The 21,173-nt window shown below is 37.3% G+C and overlaps 1 protein-coding gene across 1 annotated transcript in view; it reads left to right on the top strand.

The window, feature by feature from the left end:
- Positions 1 to 4,879: 4,879 nt before the first annotated feature.
- SLC15A2 (solute carrier family 15 member 2) overlaps positions 4,880 to 21,173 on the top strand; it is a 48,821-nt gene continuing 32,527 nt past the window's right edge. The window contains exons 1-3 of the mRNA XM_051985366.1: positions 4,880 to 5,521; positions 11,403 to 11,490; positions 13,865 to 14,006. Of these exons, the coding sequence (XP_051841326.1) occupies positions 5,384 to 5,521; positions 11,403 to 11,490; positions 13,865 to 14,006 (368 nt within the window). The 5' untranslated portion in view covers positions 4,880 to 5,383. The remainder of the gene's footprint in view (positions 5,522 to 11,402; positions 11,491 to 13,864; positions 14,007 to 21,173) is intronic.

The raw sequence follows: 21,173 nt of genomic DNA, 5'->3' as shown, positions 1-21,173 counted from the left end.
AGAAACACTGCTGGATCAAAGGGTATGCACAGTCTGATAACTTTTTGAGCATAGTTCCAAATTGCTCCCCAGAATCAGCCGATAGGTTCTTGCTGCTCCAAGGACTGCATATTGTGATATCTCTTTTGGAGGGAGAAGTAGCATAATAAAGAAAAATGTCTCTTTAGCTACCTGATAGATAGGACCAGGTCTGGGGCAATGACATGATGCATCTTCTGGGCACCTATAGTGACCCCTAACTTGGCTAATAATTTCTAACCATTCATTTGCTTGAACCAATAGACATTAGTCAAACTAAAGTAGAAAGAACAAGAATTCTGGGAGCAATAGTCTCTAACTTAATCATTAATAGTATAGCCAGAAACAAGCTGGACTCTTGTAACTGCAATTCTCCTTTCCCTTGGGAGGTGGGATAAGGAATTTGGAAAAAGAAAGATAATAGTAACATCTGACCTTTATATGATACTTTATGACTTTACTATATAATTTTATAATTCTCCTCTGGATTAACCTCTTTTATGCTTCCAAATTGAGTTCTCAATGGGCACAAGTACCCTAGGTTACTAGGTTAAAGGTATTCTTTAAATCTGTACTTCTAAAACTAGAATTCATGACCCCTCAGCAATTTGCTGGAATGGTATCATAAAGGAATATTTGCTCTATTTAAAAAATTACTCTGAACTTCACAAACACCTCCCCAAAAGAGAGAACATTTCTGAATATTAAGTAGAGCAGAAAAAGAAAAATATATTTATTACATTTAGCTTGCTTTAACAAAAAGTAATTAATTCAATATTACTTTCAAAGCTTATTTGTTTGTATTTTCCCCTGAGCTTTATTCTTTCTTTCTATGCATTTTAAAGAACGCCTCAACAATCTTCCTTTATTTCTTTTATCCTTTTTTTTGAAAGGGGGGAGACCAATGTTATCATTGCCCCCTCACAACTACCTAAATTTAAAAAATGAAAAGCACAACTTTTCTCCTCTTTCTTCTCTAACACTTATACAGAACTTACTGTGTCAGGCATCATGATAAGAATTCTATAATGATTATATAATTATTTTAATCCTTTATAATTGCTTTATTTTATAATTATTATCTTATTTGATCCTTACAACAATTCTGGGAGGTAGGTGCTATTACTACTTCCCCTTTTACTGATGAGAAAATTGAAGTAAACATAAGTTAAGTGACTGGCTCAGTCCTCAGCTGGTGTCTGCTGTTGGATTTGAAGCCAGCTCCTCCTGATTCTAGGGCAAGTATTCTATTCTAAATGCTACTTATTAAAGTGCTTTCATTAAAGAAAAAAAATAAATTAAATCCACATATTGGCTGTATCTAAAAAATATATCTTATTCGCACTTTGGTTCCATTACTCTTCGATCAGGAGGTAGGTGAACGAGATAAGGTGAGATCTTTCAAGACAGTTGTGAAAATAGAGTAAGGCTTCATCTATTTCAAAGTTTGAGTAGGCCTGAAGGACTTTAAGCATTAAGTCAAGGGCATACTTAAAGTGTCTCCTCCCTTGCTATCCTCCTAAGGACATACTTAAAGTCTCCTCCCTGTTATCCCCCTAAGGGTATACTTAAGTCCACTTCTTATTATCCTCCCTATTTCAACCAAACATGGGCAACTATGTACTTATTGGTCAAGTTCAATTTCTTGGGTATTCCCGTGTTTAGAATATAAGATCCTCAGCCACAAAGGATGAGGGTCAGTGGTGGGCGGGGGAATTTGCGTTAGGGATTAAAAACCCTGCCCCTTACGGTGCTTCCTCCCTTCGGTTGTCTGCTCTATGGGTGGGATACCCGATTCTCACGAGAACGTATAATAAACTTTGCTTTGCTTCTAGAGATCTCTCCAGCTTTTTTTACTAAATGATTTCTGACCCACATATAGGTATGTTTTATCATGGGTTCTCTGCAGGTGTGGCTGGTCATTACCATGAGGATCTTCCCCTCCCAGATTTTTTTGTTTATTTGTTTATTTGGATTTTTTTTTTTTTTTTTTGAGTAGGTGAGGAGATTCTTTGCCTCAGTTATTACTTACCCTGAATCATTGAAGGGGGTGTGGCCTCAGTCACACTGGGACTTGTTGAAGACCTTAGCTTAAAAAAGTCAAGATCTCCCATTGCATCCAGGACTATCTTTAGTTGTCCTGATCCTGGACCTACATGGCTCTGGAGGGGAAATGAGGAGGTGACCTTGCCCAGCTCTCCCTCACTTACATCCAACCTACTTGCATGTCATGGTATCACCTCCCTGTTGTCATGGTCCTCTTCCAGAATGAAGGACAAACAGCAAAAACAAATCTTAGACCTTCTACTTCCTATCTCTACCCTACTCTGTTCAGCCACTGTTAAGAGGCAAGCTCCATCTAGTTCACTCCTCATTTTTTGTTTTGTAATATGGCTATTACTATATGGATTTCATTCTATATCCAGTTCATACAGCCCCTGATTTCTCTAAAATCATTCCATTGGGTATTTTTATGGAGCAATAATATTCTATTATATTCATATGCCATTCATAGAACATAATTTTTTCACCCGTTCCCCACTTCACTAGTACCCCCTTAGTGTAGAAGTCTTTTGCTATAACAAAAAGAACTGCCATAAATATTTCTGCTTCTGGGTCGAGAGAGAGTATTCTCCCTTTTCTTGAACTCTTTGGGGAATATTTCTTATTAATCTGAGGTGGAATGTCCCACATAAACATAGAATATGAGCAAAGAGCGGATATACATAGAAGTTGCCGGCAGGAAAGCATATATACAAAGAAAGCACAAAAAGGGACAAGAGGGAGGGGCAACTCACCTTCATGCTGAGCTGCCCATAAAATATTTGTAGCTTGGCTGCTCTTCAGTTCAGTCATATCCTACTATTTGTGACACCATGGATCATATGGACCATAGGATTTTCTTGGTAGATACTGGAGTAGTTTGCCATTTCCTTCTCCAGTTGGATTAAGGTGCCATTGTTTGTCCTTCATTCTTGAAGAAGAGATATCAGGGAGATGATTTCATGACATGGAAGTTGGATTTAAGTGAAGGTGCAAAGTCACCAGCCTCACTTTCTCCTCCAGAGACATCTGGGTCCAGTGACATGGTATAAATCAGGACAAATGGATTAAGGAGAATAGATTTCAAATGACTTTCCAGGGTCACACTACTAGTAAGTGTCTGAAGCCATATCCACTGAGCCACCTAGCTGTCTAAGCATTTATTAAACATTTACTTATGTTCCGGGCACTGTGTTAAGTGCCAAGCATATTAACTAATTTAAGGATCTCAACCTGGGAGGTAAGTACTGTCATTATCCTCATTTTACATAAGGGGAAACTGAGGCAGACAGGTGTTCAATGTCACATAGGTAGGCGGTTTTGAACTCAAGTTTTCCTAACTTAAGAAGTAGCTCTCTATCCACTGTGCTTTCTAGCCTTTAGTCATTGAATGGGCATTGCCTCAGACAAACTGAGACCTGAGAAAGGCTTTAATTTGGAAAGACCAAGGTCAGCCACTGCATCCAAAACCAAGGAGGGTCACCTGGCAATGTCTTGCAATGGAAACTTCAGATTCTAGAAGAGATGGTGGAACTCAATCTCATTTAAACGTACAAAACATTAAGTAGCCTAAAGTTTAAAGGGAAAAATATTAAGATATTGAGGCTCAGTGAATACATGTGGCCTTTTGATAAGCAAATGCTGCCACTAAAGATCTAGAAAGGGAAAATTATGAAAGGAACTTTCCCTTTCCAGTACAGATCACTCTTTAGGTTGAAACTTCACCAAACCACAGAAATCTCTGTCTACAGAAACTCACAACAGCCCTTAGTTCCAGTGTCCTCTGCCTTTGAGGCTTCTTCCCCTGTTCCAATAGTTCTTGCCAGGATCTCTCTGAGTATCCATGCCAGCTCCCTCTCATTTCTCCATCATGCCCCAGTGCCTGATCTCCTTCCCTAGTGCTCCCCTCTCCTACTTTTCAACATCCTTTTATGTGTTGTCCTGCTCCTTGAAGTTGATGAGGTCTAGATATGGGGTGCCTAAATGAAATTAGAGTTTAATTGAGGTCTAGTGGCAGGTTCCGGGTACAGGGAGTCAACTATAGCTCCCCTGCAACCCCATTGGATTCGGCGCAAGGATACGGCGTTAAATGAAATCTAATAGCATCAAGAGTCCCCAATAAAAGCTAGATTGATAAAATAGGTGAAGGTAGACATAAGAAGGGCACCTGACAGAAGATCCTGACATGGCTAGCATGTTGGGGACCTCTGCAAAGAAGGGGTCCCAGGTGGCCCTTTTAGAGATTTAGCCTGAGGGGCCTGAGGGTGTGTAGGCCCAAAGTTGGCTCAGTTCCAGGTGGGGCTGAGACAGATCTGAATCTTCTATTGGAATTCAAAGGGACCAGGATTTGTGAATCAAAAGGTAATTACATTAATTAGAAGGGATTGGGAATCAGAAAGAAAGGAATCTTAAAGGGACCACACCTGCATCAAAGTCATTTACATTGTTTTCTTTTGCTTGCATTTATGAATTCAGTAAATTTAGTTAGAACTTAATAAACACTAGTTGACAAACAGACTGAGTGAGTGAATTCCTAGAGAGATCAGTGGCTGATATCCACAAGGGAGGGCGATGAATCTCAGATGTCTTCAATTATAATTAGTTCAAGAATGTCAACTTAATTCACAATAGAAATCATCAACTCCACTTTCCAGCAAGCCTCAATTTCTAACATTTGTATGTTGGAGTATTTCTCCCATCCTTCCTTACTCTCCCTTCTTCTCAGTTCCCCGCTAAATCCAAGTATTCAAGACTTTTTGTGCTGGGATCACAGTATTAATACTTACTCAAGTCAAATTAAAGAAACAAATAGTTTGAGTGCCTGGTTCGAACAGGGTTCTGTGTTACTGCTGTTACTACTATTCAGGATCGCCAGTAGTCAAAGGCATTTTTCATCATTCCTTCTCCAGGAATTGAGCGCACTTTCCTCTCATTCCCCTCATTCTTCCTCCAGATACTGTTCTTACTAGTGTCCCATCCCTCAACAAAGCCCCAAGGGAAAAGCACCATGTAATGTAGCTATTACTAATCACACCAGGCAGTTACCAGAATAACGTGTGATAAAGATCATGAAAATATTTCCAAAAATATAAAGCACTCTACAAATTTAAGATGCAGTTTCCTAGTTGTTTCCAAGTCCCTCCCCTTCTCCTTACTGGTTCGTGAACCAACCAGTTTAGTTTCCCGATAATTAATTCAGCCCCTTAAGCCAGGCATCAGCTCGCGGGGTTAAATTCTGAAACCACTTCCCAGTTCCCACCCCTCTCCAAGTCTTTTTTCTCAAAGAAAGCTGGACACTGTCCCAGCTGCTTGCTGCAGCCACATGCCTGAGGAAAGAGCTAGTGAGGAGCTGGCCATGAATAACTTACCCCAAAACGAATCCAAGGAAACCCTCTTTGCACTCGTCTCCCCAGAAGAAGCGTTACCCCAGCCTTCAAATCCTCCAAAGAAAACCACTCCGGTGAGTCTATTCCAAGATTGTACTGCCTCTCAACAGGGATACCTTTACTCCCTTGTCTTCTAGGTTTTTTCTGCCTCTCAATTCCAATATGGATTGTGAAATCCATTTTGTCTGGGACTAGAATTAACACTGTAAAACCTCTTCTTAAAATGGGGTGAGGTATAATCATTGTATTTCATCTTAGATTCAAGGTTTCACTGTATGCTTCAGAAGAATTTTCTAAAGGAAAAGAATAATCCATTGGGGAGGCTTGCCTCTATACTTGACTATCGAGTTGAGTAAGAGACTCAGTTCACATTCCCTCTGGATCCCTTGCTAAGGGACAAGGTTGGGAAAGAACCAGAACATAGTGTCTATCATTGGGAAGTAGCCAGTCTGATGAAAGACCCAAGACACAGCCACAACAATGCTTTGCACTTGTATGCTAATTTGTATTTTTGGAATCTTTAAGTTTTAATTATCTCACTTATTTCCATGACTAGTTAATAAATTGTTGCATTCAGTCATTTCAATTGGGGCAGAGTCTTCCTGACCCATTTGGGATTAGCTGGGCAAAGATACTGGAGCATTTTGTCATTTCCTTCTCCAGCTTATTTTACAGATGAGGAAACTGAAGTAAACAGGGTAAAATGACTAGATCTGGGTCATACAGCTAGTAAGTGTCTGAGGCCAAATTGGAAGTCAAGAAAATGAGTCTTCCTGACTTCAGGCAGGGCACTGCCCACAACCTGATAATTAGGACCTGTTTTTATCTTCTTACAAATTAAAAAAAAAACAAAACAAACTGGTGCCTAGGGAAATTAAACAACGTAAGGGTATTCAGTCCCTCATACAATCAACCAGCAAACATTCGTTCACGAAGCCTCTATCCTGTGCTCCTAGAAAGTGATAGAAACATATTTTTTTGACCAGCATTAAGTTCTTTTAATCCCAGTGTTGTCATCCAGTAGTCCATGCTTTCAATACTAATTATTATTGTAAAGTAAAAGATAGGACTAGAGGCAAATAGACAATACTCTGTTTGGCATTTAAAATACTTCATAATCTATCTACTTCTACCTTTCCAGTCTTTTACATCTTATTCCCCATCATAATCGTTTTGATTCCGTGATACTGGCCTCCTGGCTGTTCCACAAACAAGATATTCCATATATCAGTTCTGTGCATTTTCTCTGAATGTTCCTTATGCCTGGAACTCTTCATCCTTCACTCTGACTACTGACCTCCCCAGATTCCTTTAAATTCTAATTAAAATCTCACCAGTGTCTTCTCTCTGTTAATTATTTCCAATATATCCTGTATTTAACTTGCTTTGTAAATTTGTTTGCACTTTGTCACTTCATCCAATCTGAAACTCTTTGAGTTCAGGAATGCTCTTTGGCTTTTTCAAAAATTTAATTTTTTTTGTCTTTAATGTTTTGAACAATGTCTGGTATATAATAGGCACTTAATAAACCTCTATTAATCGGTTGACTGATAATATTGATAAATCAGATTACTTCAGGAGAGGGGTTATTTCTCTCTCTTTACAACTGGCTCTGATCAGATGGGTCAATTATGGTCAAAATTTAGAATAAAATGTTCTTTTGTCCCCCAGCAATTTATCAGCCTAGTTGTAGTGCAATGTGATATGTCCAGGATTACATGGCTAGAAGTGTCTGAAGCCACATTTGAACTCAGCTCCTTCTGACATTAGGGGCATCTAGGTAGTACAGTGGTAGAATGTTTTCATGTTCTGAGTTAAAGAGATTTTAACTAGATTTCTGAATAAGAGATCTGGTACATTAAAATTAAACAGTCCTCTCAGAGTATTTTCTGTCTTTTTAATGGGCCCTGCCTCTAACCATGGTGCTCCTCGAGCTGGCTAGTCACTGTTTGCAAGAATTCCCCTGCAAGGATGAATATTATATCCTTAAATAGCTTATAGGTCACTATTGCAATTCTAGGGAAATGGAAACCAGGTTTAATGTAGAAAATTTCTTATTAAGTAATTCTCTTTCTCACCCCTAAATAAGTGGAATTTGGTTCTTATCTAGGGGGTGTGTGTATGTGTGAGAGAGAGATATAGATATATATATATAGATATTTAGGTTTCTATGGCCTGGGGAGGGATCTTCGGAGAATTGAGACACTAATTGGTAATGGGTGGTAATTGTGCCCCAGGCCAAGATCTCCCTTCATTAAGGACAGGCACGCTGCTAAACCCAAAAGATAAAAAGAAAGGAAAAGAAAATGAGACTCTGCTCTTGGACCTCATAGTCTAATGGAAAAGACAACATGAAAAACGGCTATATGTAAGTGATTAAATTGGAAACAATCTCAGAGAGGGCTCTAAGATGAAAGAAGGCCAGGAAAGTAGAGTTGTAGCTGAGACTTGAAGGAAGTAAGTAACAATGTGGGGAGTCCTGAGATGAGTGTTTTAAAGGAATAGGGAGGGATAGGGGAAGAGGAGAGAGAGAATGGGGTTGGGGTATAAGAAGACTTGGAAAGGGCCAGATTATGAAGGACTTTAAAAGCAGAAGAACTTATATCTGGTACCAAAAGTGATAGAGAGGGAACCAAGGAATTTAGGGGCAATATTGTCAGAACTGTCCTTTTTTTGGAAGATTAACTTGACATTTGAGTGGAAGATGTAACAGATTTGGGAGGGGTTTGAGGCAGGGGATCAACCATCAGACTTTGGCAATGATTTAGGCAGGTGATGTTGGGGATTTGTACCAGAGTGATGGCAGTATCAGCAAAGAAGAAGCGAAATACCTGAGACATTATAAAGGTAGAAACTGATCAGTATGAGAGTGAAGAATTGTGGATGACACAATATTTGTCATCAAATTCCCCTTAATAGGGAATTAGAAAGATGGGAGGTTTAACTGTGGAACGGGGGATAGATAATAAGGTCAGTCCGGGACATGTCTATAAGACATCCAGTCAAAATACTGGATAGACAGTTGGATATGTGAGCATGGAAGTCAGCAGAGAGATTAAGACTAGTCAGATCAATATTGAAATGATAATAGTAGCTAATCAGATTACCAAACTGATTAATATGAAGGGAGAACAGCTTTTGGGATAAGAATTCACTGTTTGACAAAAAAACTGCTGGGAAAATTGGAAAATAGTATGTCAGAAACTAGGAATTGATCCACACTTAACACCATATACCAAGGTAAGGTCAAAATGGGTCCATGATTTAGGCATAAAGAATGAGATTATAAATAAATTAGAAGAACATAGGCTAATTTACCTCTCAGACTTGTGGAGGTGGAAGGAATTTGTGACCAAAGAAGAACTAGAGATCATTATTGATCACAAAATAGGGAATTTTGATTATATCAAATTGAAAAGCTTTTGTACTAATAAAACTAATGCAGACACGATTAGAAGGGAAACAATAAAGTGGGAAAACATTTTTACAGTCAAAAGTTCTGATAAAGGCCTCATTTCCAAAATATATAGAGAATTGACTCTAATTTATAAGAAATCAAGCCATTCTCCAATTGATAAATGGTCAAATGATATGAACAGACAATTTTCAGATGAAGAAATTGAAATTATTTCTAGCTACATGAAAAGATGCTTCAAGTCATTATTAATCAGAGAAATGCAAATTAAGATAACTCTGAGATACCACTTCACACCTGTCAGATTGGCTAGAATGACAGGGAAAGATAATGCTGAATGTTGGGAGGGGATGTGGGAGAACTGGGACGCTGATGCATTGTTGGTGGAATTGTGAATACATCCAGCCATTCTGGAGAGCAATTTGGAACTATGCTCAAAAAGTTATCAAACTGCGCATACTATTACTGGCCTTATACCCCAAAGAGATACTAAAGAAGGGAAAGGGACCTGTATGTGCAAGAATGTTTGTGGCAGCCCTCTTTGTAGTGGCCAGAAACTGGAAACTGAATGGATGCCCATCAATTGGAGAATGGTTGAGTAAATTGTGTTATATGAATGTTATGGAATATTATTGTTCTGTAAGAAATGTTCAGCAGGAGGATTTCGGAAAGGCCTGGCGAGACTTACATGAACTGATGCTGAGTGAAATGAGCAGGACCAGGAGATCATCATATACTTCAACAATACTAGATGATGATCAATTCTAATGGATGTGGCCCTCTTCAACAAAGAGATAAACCAAATCATTTCCAATAGAGCAGTAATGAATTGAACCAGCTGCACCCAGCGAAAGAACTCTGGGAAATGAGTGTGAACCACTACATAGCATTTCCATTCCCTCTTTTTTGGTCTGTTTGCATTTTTTATTTCCTTCACAGGCTAATTGTGCACTATTTCAAAGTCCAATAATTCTTATGCAGCAAAATAATTGTATGGATATGTATACATATATTGTATTTAACATATACTTTAACATATTTAATGTGTATTGGTCTACTTGCCATCTAGGGGAGGGGGTGAGGGGAAGGAAGGGAAAAATTGGAACAAAAGGTTTTGTAATTTGTCAATGCTGAAAAAAATTACTCATGTATATATCTTGTAAATAAAAAGCTATAATAAAATAAATAAAAATAAATATGAAGGGAGGGGAGAAAGGGACTAAGACAGCCTTGAAGTGAAGATGTAGTCAAGGAAACCGAGGAATGATCCGACAAGCAAGAGAAGAGCCAGGAGTGAACTGTAGTAAGAAAATTTAGAGAGGAAAAGATGATGTACAGTGCTGGGCTTTGGAGAGATTAAGAAGGTTGGAGAATAAAATAAAATAATTAGATTTGGAGATCCTTTGCTTCCTATTAGTTTGCAACCATTAGCATGGTTGGAATAAGAAAAGTCACTTAAGGCCATTCAGTAATTTAGGTTTTATTTAGTCATCGCATAGAAAGAAGATTCAACAGGAAGATTCAACTACACTTAGCTTTTGTAGCTTCAGATTCCTTTGTCTCAAGGCAAAGATACGGTAACTTGAGTGGCTTTGGACTTCTTCCAAATCCTACATGTCCAACTTCAGTTGAGTAGATCCTTTATGGGAAACCAGGAAGCTTGTTCACGTTGAGTGAGGTTACCAGGAAACTCTATTAAATGAGGTACAGATTGGACTTTACTTCCTTGGGTGAGGTCTCTTGTCACCTTTCAGGGAAAAAACTAACCTGTCCCATGTGGCAGAGAGAATGGAAACCTTCATATAGAAATGATCCTATTATAAGCTTCTTCTAATCTAGCTCCACAAATATTGCCCATGACGTTCAGGGAAAAGGGGATAGGATCTTGGGAGTGCTATTGGGGTTACTGGAGGTTTGGGCAAAATAAGATTTTGTGTACAAAATAATTCAGATAAATAACCATTATTTCTGAATTGCCCCTTCAAGCAAGTTTAGCCTAGGGAATGTAAACCATAACTATCATCTCACTAATCATTCAATCGATAAGCATTTAATTGTCTACTATGTGTCAAACATTGCACTAAGTGTTTGAGAGTATCAAAGACAAAAGATATAGTCCCTTCCCTTAAGGAGGTGGCATAGTGGCTAGAATGCCAGACCTAGACTCAGGAAGATTACCTTTCCTGAATTCAAATCTGACCTTAGGCAGTTACTAGCTGTGTGACCTTGGGTAAATCATTAACACCATGTGCCTCAGTTTCCTTACCTGTCACATGAGTTGGAGAGGGAAATGGTAAACTATTCCAACTATTCCAGTATTTTTGCCAAGAAAACACCAAAGGGGGTCACAAAGTGGTGGACAGGACTAAAAAAATGACCAAACAACAAGCCCTTCAGGAGCTCACAATCACTTGTGAGGATTGGAAAGTGCATTTTCTGACCATAATGCTTGTTATGATGTTGGGGGCAGGGAGACAGACGTTTCAAATATATTTCCATTACACTCTAATTGGGGAATTTTCTCCCATTTTGTTCCACAGAAAATATGTGGCTCTAATTACCCACTGAGCATTGTCTTCATCGTGACGAATGAGTTCTGTGAACGGTTCTCCTACTATGGCATGAAAGGTACTCTTTGACTCCCTGATACCCTTCCACACCTGCCTGACTCTTCCATTTCTCTATATTATACCCACCCTCCAATCCTTGGTTTAGACAATCCCCTTTCTTCTCTTAGTATAAGAAAACACTTCTTTTCTGGCCAAGGCTTTCTAAAAAGCCCTCTTAGAATTCTTCCTGTTTAAGAAGTTACTTTGTAGTTCATAACCAGTTAAAAGCAGAAGTCCATTGACTGAATGAAGAAATCTTAGTGCAAGCCAGAAAACTAAAGGTGAAAATGGAAGCTTTTCCAGGTCTTAGTTTTAATATGAAAGCCCCTGCTACTCTTACCCACAACCTTGACCTTTTATCAGCTGAGAAATAACTATAATAACAGTAATTCATACTTGTCTAGTATATTGAGGATTATAAAACTTTTTCCCTACAATACCTCATGAGGCAGGCATTTTATATATGAAGATACGGTTAAGTGACTTGCCCAAAACCCCAATTGCAGAAAAACTGCTTTTACACCAAATGGTGAGTTCACCATATATCTTCATTGTGGCACTGAAGGTTGTTGGTATGAAGTTCCTACCCAGCAGAGAAAGTAGTTTTGTATTGTAACACTAGAAATACAAGAGTTAGTACTGATAGTACTAACACACATTGACCAGAGGAATTTTAATTTTGAGATATGCTTATAAATTCTTCTGCTTTGGATCTTGTTCAGTCTGGTCCCATGATACATTACCATGACCTGATTCCATTGTTCAGCTGTCAGTCTTTTCACAAGTGCTTTCTATCCTGTAGACAGCACTGGACACAGAATTGCTAAAAATGATCTCTAGAGGTTTGATCTAAAAGGGATTGAGGATGAATTCTCCATATATTTTCCCCAAGGAGTCTAAATTCTCTAGACTGGGGTTAATCTTTTTATAAATGAATAAATACTTATTAACCCTCTATCAAGTGTCAGGCAAAGTGCTATCCAAATTTGCATCATTCTTCCATTCTTTCCTATCTAACTTTGCTTTATCAAATATCCCTTCCCTATTTTGTATCATCGGTCTCTTCACATGGGACGAAATCTTAGAGAAAAAATAGAGTATTCTTGGGTACTAGGCATAATTACAAAAATCCATCCCTGCTCTACCTCAACTTGAATTACTTTGAGTCTTGACATATAGATCTTAACTTATCACAAAATAAATACCTACAGACCACAGGGAGAACAATTTTCTGGCTGTAAAAATATGTGAATTAAAAGAATCTCGGTTTAAAAAATGCATCTCCTTATGTCTCCATGTATTTTATCCTAGGGAATACCTACTTTGTCTACCCTTAGTCTCCGCTTTGCCTCTAGCTCATTGTTTTGAGTTTTGTTTCTTGCCTAGAGCTCTTAAAATTCAATTACTATAAAGTTACATCTAAATTTTTTTTTTCAGAGAGAACCATTTCTAGTCCTTGAATTACCTATGAAAACTAGAGCAAAGGTCTATTAAAATGCTTGTCTCTCCAGCTCCCCAATCCTCCTAATCTCAACAATTTCTCCCTTTGCTTCTTTCTCCAAATCCTTTGCAAATCCTTGTGCCTTCCAAATCTAGAAAGTTAAACTGCGAATGGGCAGTCTCTATTGTGGAATGCCCTGGAAGGAAAGGCTCATTTAGCATCATAAGCAATAGTTTACTGTGTCTCATGGCCCATCCAACTTTCTAGAGTCTAGGAGATTAGTTTATCAAGTCAGCTTCTCATCCAAATGCAGATTATTCTTTTTTCGGTGTTATCTATCAGAAATTTTAGTCCTAACATTTCTACATTAGGTGCTTAGAGTAGGTAGATTAATTTTAACTGAGCAAAATATAATTGACAAAGAAAACCTGCTACAAAATCATTACTGTTTTTCAAGCCAAATAGAAGTGATTTTTGTAAGGCTGATACTTTGGATTATTTATGCCATAATTCCCTTCCACTTGGCACAAGTGTTTGTTTTCGTTTGTTTATTAAACAAATTATTGACTCTAAAAATCAGAAATATGTGAATGGAAATAGAACATAATGGACTGTTATCATTTCCTTCAGAAGACTGACTGATATAAAACATGCCATAATATTGAGACTGAAAGGACCCAGAAACCACCATCGCCAGAAAATGTTATGTCCTTGTCAAATATAGATATAACTAAGATATGTACAAATAAACTAATTCACAAATCATTGTGAGGAATATGATGGAGATAAAAGAATAAGTAGTGACATGAAGTCTATTTAATTGGTATAGGTATTTGAAAATGGGCTCCATTCTTCATCAGATAATATTTGACCATTATTTTCCAACTTCTCCCTTCCCAAATAGTGATCTAATCCATCTTTCATCTCACCTATATTTTTCTTTCCATTCTAGCTGTGCTGACACTTTACTTTCTGTACTTCCTACGCTGGAGTGAAGATACAGCTACATCTGTGTACCATGCCTTCAGTGGCCTTTGCTATTTCACTCCTCTTTTGGGAGCAGTCATGGCTGACTCTTGGTTGGGAAGGTTCAGGTAAGAAAACAACCTCATCCAACATCATAATGTGAAAGACCACATCCCAAGGGAATTCACAGATGAAGACCACCAGAGGTCCTGTCTTCTTTCCCTTTGGCACTAGACAATAACAGATTTGTTGTTATATTTTCATTTCTGTTGTTTCTGACTATTTTGGGGTTTTCTTGGCAAAAACATTGGAGTGGTTTGCCATTCTCATCTTCAGCTCATTTTACGGAGGAGGAAACTGAGGTAAACAGAAGTAAGTGACTTGCCAAGGGTCACATAGCTAGCAAGTACTTGAGGATGGATTTGAACTCATGAAAATGAGTATTTCTGACACTAGACCCAGCTTTCTATCACTATACTAGATTTCTTAAACTTTTTTTACTCAACCCCTTTTTTGCCTGAGAAATTTTTATGTGACCCTGGGCATATAAATATTTGAAACTGATATACAAATTGAACATTTGCTTATAATCATATTTTCACCACTCACACATTCAATTATATAACCAACAACAAATTTATTTCAGCCTTAACAGAAAAGGTTTTTGCAGACTTTCCTCAGTCATTCTTGTTGTATATTAAGAGCTATTGCAATCAAAAGGTTCTTTCATAAATATATATTGAATGCCCTGTGCTACAATTTTTATTCTATTCCTCTGGTCTATGGATATTATCTGCACATTTATAAATATTCAGTATTAAATCAACTTTCTTTTCTTTAAGTTATGTAATTTCAGCTCCTCATCTTTGCTATGCAAACCTGGCTTTCCTGCTTTTCTTCTATCTCGTGGTCTCTTAAATCTTTGCTATATTTTTATAAGAACATAAGAAATACCTTCTTCAGTGAGACTGGCTCATTCTGTCTCAGAAAGTAGCACTAATAGGGCACTTATAATGTGATTGTCTTTCAAACATTGTTTTCACAAATTAAAGATATATACACACACATTCACACATATCTATCTCTATCAGAACACTCATAATGCTCAGATGATGGGTAGCATTTTTGTTATTATTAGTAATAATATATTTTAAAGTTAAAATATCAACATGTGCATACACACACATTTAGTAGACTATAGCATAATATAAACATAACTTATATGCACTGAAAAACTCAAAAGTTTGTGATTGCAATATTTGCTTTACTGTGGTGGTCTGGAATTGAACCAACAATAGCTATATCCAAGGTATATCAATACCAAGAAGGAAATGAGGCTTTTTCTAAGTGACTCTTAAGAGTATAGTTTACTCTGATTTGGAAATTGGGTTCTTTGGTTTTTAAGTCTTTTCCTCTTGAAAATTGTGGGGTTTTTTGTTTGTTTTTTGTTTTTGTTTTTTTATTTTATTTTATTTTTTTTATTTCTCATGCCTCCTTGCCAGGAAAGGCAAAGACTTTTCCCAAGTACTGTTTGTCATCGCATGTGTGGAAATGGAGGGCAACCCTCTGTGATAGCATCAGGGTTGTCCGAGTACCAATTGAGACAACATATCAGCATTTTGCAAATCTCACATAAATTAAACTACATAAATCATAGCTGTTATTATTATACTGAAAAGATTAAAGAAATCAATCCTTTCTTAGGGGTTGATACTTGAACTGACTTTTAAAGGAAGGGAAGGGATTCCATGAGATGGAGGGGGGAAGGGAGAAGGAGTTCAAATGCTGGCCTTCATCTCAGTTTTTAGCTTATTGTCTGCCTCTAAACTATTTCTGAAGGGACTGGAAGCTGCTTTTTTAAAAACTACACCACACAGAATTGGCCCCAAGCAACTATTCTGCCAACTACCTTGTAGTCAGATGCCTGCAACCTGAAGTGGGAGAAGGTCAACCTGCTTCCAACCCAGCACCAGCAAATACCTATCCCATCCTTCTCTGTCCATTTACTTCTCTATCCTAAGGGTCCTATAGCCATCAAGCCTCTGTCAGCCCACCTTCCTACCAGAGTGGTATGGACAAAGTGTCTGTACCTCTCTCCCTACTATTACTTGGTTTAGGGTCTGGTTCCATTCAAACAAAAGACATGGTGGTGGGGTTAAGCAATGAAAGGCACATTACTCTCTCCTTCTGCCCACTCCCAAATAATCTCAATTCTAGCCATGTGCAGTCCCTGTCTTCTGCCTTTCATTTTCACTGTCTCTTCTTCTATTGCAGTGGTTCTTAAACTTTTGTTCTCAATATCTTTATACTATTAAAAATTATTGAGGATCTGTCCAAAAAGTTTTTGTTTATGTGGGTTATAGCTATAAATATTTACCATATTAGAAATAAAAAATAATTTTGAATTTGAAGACTCTCCGAAAGAGTTTCAGAGACTGGACTACACTTTGAGAACTACTGATCTATTGTAATGCAGTAGAAATATGGACTTCAGATAGGTGGGTTTCAGTTCTAGACTACTCCAAAGTAAATATCACAATAAAGTGAACCAAACACATTTTTTTTTTGTTTTCTAGTGGATATGAGTTATGTTTACACTGAATTGTAGTCAACTAAGTATGTAATAGTATTATGTCTAAAAAAAACCTTAATTAAAAAATACCTTATTATTTAAAAAATGCTAACCATCATCAGACCTTTCAATAAATCGTAATCTCTTTGCTGTTGGAGAGTCTTGCCTTGATGTTGATGACTGCTGATTGATCAGGGTGGTACTTGCTGAAGGTTGGGGTGACTGTGGCAATGTCTTAAAATAGTACATGAAGTTTGCTCCATTGATTGATTTTTTTTCCTTTCACTTGAATACTTAGAAACCATTGTAGGATGATTAATTAACTATAATTCCAATATTGTTGCATCTCAGGAGATGAGGATTCTCAAGGAGAGGAGAAAGATGTGAGGATTGCTAGTCAATTAATCAGTCAGAAAACACAACTTTGATTGATCAAGTTTGCCATCTCATATGGGCACAGTTTAGGCATCTCAAAACAATTACAAATAAGGTCAAGGATCACAATCACCGTGACAGATATGATAATAATGAAAAAGTTTGAAATATTATGAGGATTACCAGGATGTGACATGGTATGAATACATACCATTAGAAATATGGCACTGCTCTAAATCTCTACTGATTAGAGAAATGCAACTTAAAACAACTCTGAAGTGCCACCTCATACCTATTGAATTGGCTAACATGAGAGGAAAAGAAAATATTGAAGGGGATTGGGAAAACTGGGGTACTTATGCATTATTGGTAAAGCTATGAACTAATTCAACAATTCTGGAGAGCAATTTGGAACTATGCTCAGAAGGTTATAAAACTGTATATACCCTTTGACCCAACAGTGCTGCTGCTAAGTCTGTATCCCAAAGAGATCTTAAAGGAGGGAAAAGGACCCAGAGGTGCAAAAATTTCTGTAGCAGTACTCTTTGTGGTAGCAAGGAATTGGAAAATGAGATGCCGATCAATTGGGGAATGACTGAAGAATAATATTCTATTAAAAATTATGAATAGTTTTTTGTGGTGGCAAGGAACTAGACACTGAGTGGATGCCCATCATTTGGAGAATGGCTGAATAAGTTAAGGTACATGAACGTTATGGAATATTATTGTTCTATAAGAAACGATCAGTAGGATGATTTCAGAAAGGCCTAGAGAGACTTACATGAACTGATGCTAAATGAAATGAGCAGAACCAGGAGATCATTATACAAGGCAACAACAAGATTACAATGATCGACATGGCTCTTTTCAGCAATGAAGTGATTCAGGCCAATTTCAATGGACTTGTGATGGAGAGAGCCATCTGCCTTCAGAGAAATGACTGCAAACTGAATGTGAATCACAACATAGTTTTTTCACCTTTTTTGTTGTTTGCTTGCTTTTTTTTTTCTTTCTCTCTTTTTTTTCTTTTTGATCTGGTTTTTCTTGTGCACCAGATCAAAAAGAAAAGAGAGAGATTGCAGTATGACAAATGTGGAAATATATATAGAAGAATTGCACAAGTTTCACATATATTGGATTACTTGTCTAGGGGAAGGGGAAAGGATAGAGGGAAGGAGGGAGGGAAATTTGGAACACAAGGTTTTAAAAGGTAAATGTTGAAAATTATCTTTGCATATATTTTGAAAATTAAAATCTATTATTTTAAGAAAATGATGGCAGGCTGATTTTTATAAAGACCTAGAAAGATTTACATGAACTGATGCTAAGTAAAACAAGCAGAACCAGGAAAACACTACACAGAATAGCAGAGTTGTGCAATGATCAACTATGAAAGACTTGGTTCTTAGTAGTTCAGTGATTCAAGACAATCCCAATAAACTTTGGATAGAAAACATCATCTGTATCCAGAGAGAAAACTATGGAGACTGAACAAAAATCAATACATGCTTTATTCATTTTTTTCTTCTGCTTTTATTTTCTCATGCTTTTTCCTTTTTCTGATTTTTCTTTTCCAACATGATTCATAAGAAAATATGTGGGAAAAAAGTACATGTATAATCAGAAAAAAATTGGTTTTTACATGTAATGGGGAAAATGAACATTTAAAAAAAAAAAAAGGAAAGAAATATGGCACTGATAGGCTTGTTTGATGCAGGGTTGCCACAAACCTTCAATTTATTTTTAAAAAAAAAGTAACATCTGCAAAGTACAATAAAATGAGGTATGTTGGATCTTTGTATCCTCTTGGCTTAGTACAGTGTCTGGGAAATGCTAGGTACTTGATAAATGTTTTTATTTGTGGTTTTTTTTTAAAGCTTTTTATTTTCAAATAGAGAGAGGTCTCAACGTTCACCCTGTAAAACCCTGCACTCCAAAGTTTTTGCTCCCTCTCTTCCCCCACCTCCCCTAGATGGCAATCAATCCAAGATATGTCAGACATCCACAATTTTGATAAATGTTTATTGACTTAATTAGATGATCTAAAGTCCTTTCTAGCTTTAGATAAAAATATGTTAGCTCTCTTCTTATATTCCTTCTATAAGGGAGGCTTGATTAGGGAAATCTCCCTTTTTCCTAATAAATCTGTGAGCTCTCCAATCAACTGGTAGATTTATAATGAAGCTCACCTGGCCAAGGGTGGGAGGTGGAGGTAGGTGGTAGCTAGCTGACAGTGGATAGTATGCTGGGTCTGCAGTTAAAGATTCATCATCCTGAGTTCAACTCTGTCCTTAGACACTACGACCCTGGGCAAGTCACTTAACCCTGTTTGCCTCAGTTTCCTTATCTGTAAAAGGGAGCAAGAGAGGGAAATGACAAACTACTCCAGTATTTGCCAAGAATACCCCAAATGGGATCATGGAGAGTCAGACATAACTTAAAAAAAAAAAAAAAAAAAGACTTAGTAACAAATTCCTTAACCTGGATTCTATAATTTTTTTTCTAATTTGATAGCTGTATTTCAGTATATTTGGTTTCCTTTATTACCCTATGTATTCTGTTTAATGCATTCAAGGGCATTGTTCTGACAAAGGATTCATAGGCTTTACTATATCAAAGAGTCCATGATGTGTGAAAGATTAAGAAACCCCTGTCATCTTGTAGGCACCTCTTCACGAAAGTGTAGACAAGCTTGTTGAAAGAAAAGTGGGCAGTTTCAGGGGCTAAGGCTGCTTCCAAGATGATCTGATTTGCTCGGATTGTAGGAAGTCAGTTAAATCAGACAATAAGCATTTACTGATTGTCAACTGTATGATAGACACTGTGCCTAAGTGCTGGGAACACACAGAAAGGCAAAAGACAGTCCCAGATCTCAAGGAAGTCACAGAATAATGCATTCTAGGGAGGAGAACTCACAAGAAGTGCCCAGATAGATACCGGGATAGGGAAGATAAAATGCTTCCTCCCCATTCTTTTATGTTCTTTTCTTTTCCCTCTTCAAAGCACAGGCTAGTCCAGAATGGAACAAACCTGTGTTCAAGGACAGGGTTGTGGGGTTTTAGGAAGCTTATGTACCAGTACAATCTCCTCCTCACAAGGAATCCATAATGGGGAAGTTTGGCAAAACCTGTATATGAGCACACTTTTCCTCAATCTGGGACCTGAGCATAGATGCCTTAGTACAGGGAGCATATGGAACATATATATTGTATTCTCTTTTCAAAATATTTTAAAAATATATTTTTTTCCAAATACATGCAAAGATAGTTTTCAGCATTCACCTTTGCAAAACCTTGTGTTCCAAATTTTTCTCCCTCCTCCCTCCCCTAGACAGCAAGCAGTCCAATATAGGTTAAACATGTGCAATTCTTGTAAACATTTCCATATTCATCTTGGTGCACAAGAAAAATCAGATCAAAAAAGAAAAAAAAGCATGAGAAAGAAAAACAACTGAGCAAATAAACAACAAAAAGGTGAAAATGTCATGCATTGATTCATAGTTAGTCTCTATAGTTCTTTGAATACTGATAGCACTTTCTATCACAAGTCTATTGGAATTGTTTTCGAATCACCTTATTGTTGAAGTGCCAAGTCCATTACAGTTGATCATTACATAGTCTAGTTGTTGCTGTGTACAATATTTTCTTGGTTCTGTTCACTTGACTTAGCATCAGTTCATGCAAATCTCTCCAGGCTTTTCTTAAATCCGCATGCTCATCATTTCTTATAGAATAATATTCCATTACATTCATATATTATATCATTCCCCCACTGAGGGGCACTCACTCTATTTCCAGTTCCTAGACACTACAAAAAGGGATGCTACAAAGTACATGTATTCTCAAACATAACTTTATGAGTGAGTTGACTAGAGGATGAGCAGTTCAAGACATAGTAATAGCAGTGACAGTGATTCCTGAAGATTTGACTAAAGCAGACTTGCTCACCTGCACAGAGTATTTTTAATTCCCAGGTTCCACCTGCAAAATTTTCATTTGTTATGCCAGTAATTCTATATTTGGAAGTCCATAAGCAGATGACAGAGGACTCTGAACTTAGCTAAAAAAATTTATGTACATAGTTTTACTAAGCCCTAACTGAAACTTAGAATTAAATCATGAAGTAAGCAGTAAACATTCTGAGAAGGGACCTCTTCTTTTTTCTTATTTATTTAATATTTTCCCAGTTACATTCAAAACAGGTTTTTTACATTTTTTTTTTAAACTTTTGAGTTCCAGATTCTCTCCCTTATTCCTACCCCACTCCCCCATTAAGAAACCACATATGAATTTATGCAAAAATATTTCAAAAAAAGTCATGTTGGGAAAGAAAGCAGCTCTCTCACCCC

The sequence above is a fragment of the Antechinus flavipes genome, chromosome 3 (assembly GCF_016432865.1).
Source record: "Antechinus flavipes isolate AdamAnt ecotype Samford, QLD, Australia chromosome 3, AdamAnt_v2, whole genome shotgun sequence".
Classification (NCBI taxonomy): Eukaryota; Metazoa; Chordata; class Mammalia; order Dasyuromorphia; family Dasyuridae; genus Antechinus; species Antechinus flavipes.
The sequence above is the reverse complement of the archived record's forward strand: the minus strand, read 5'-3'. Positions and strand labels throughout refer to the sequence as shown.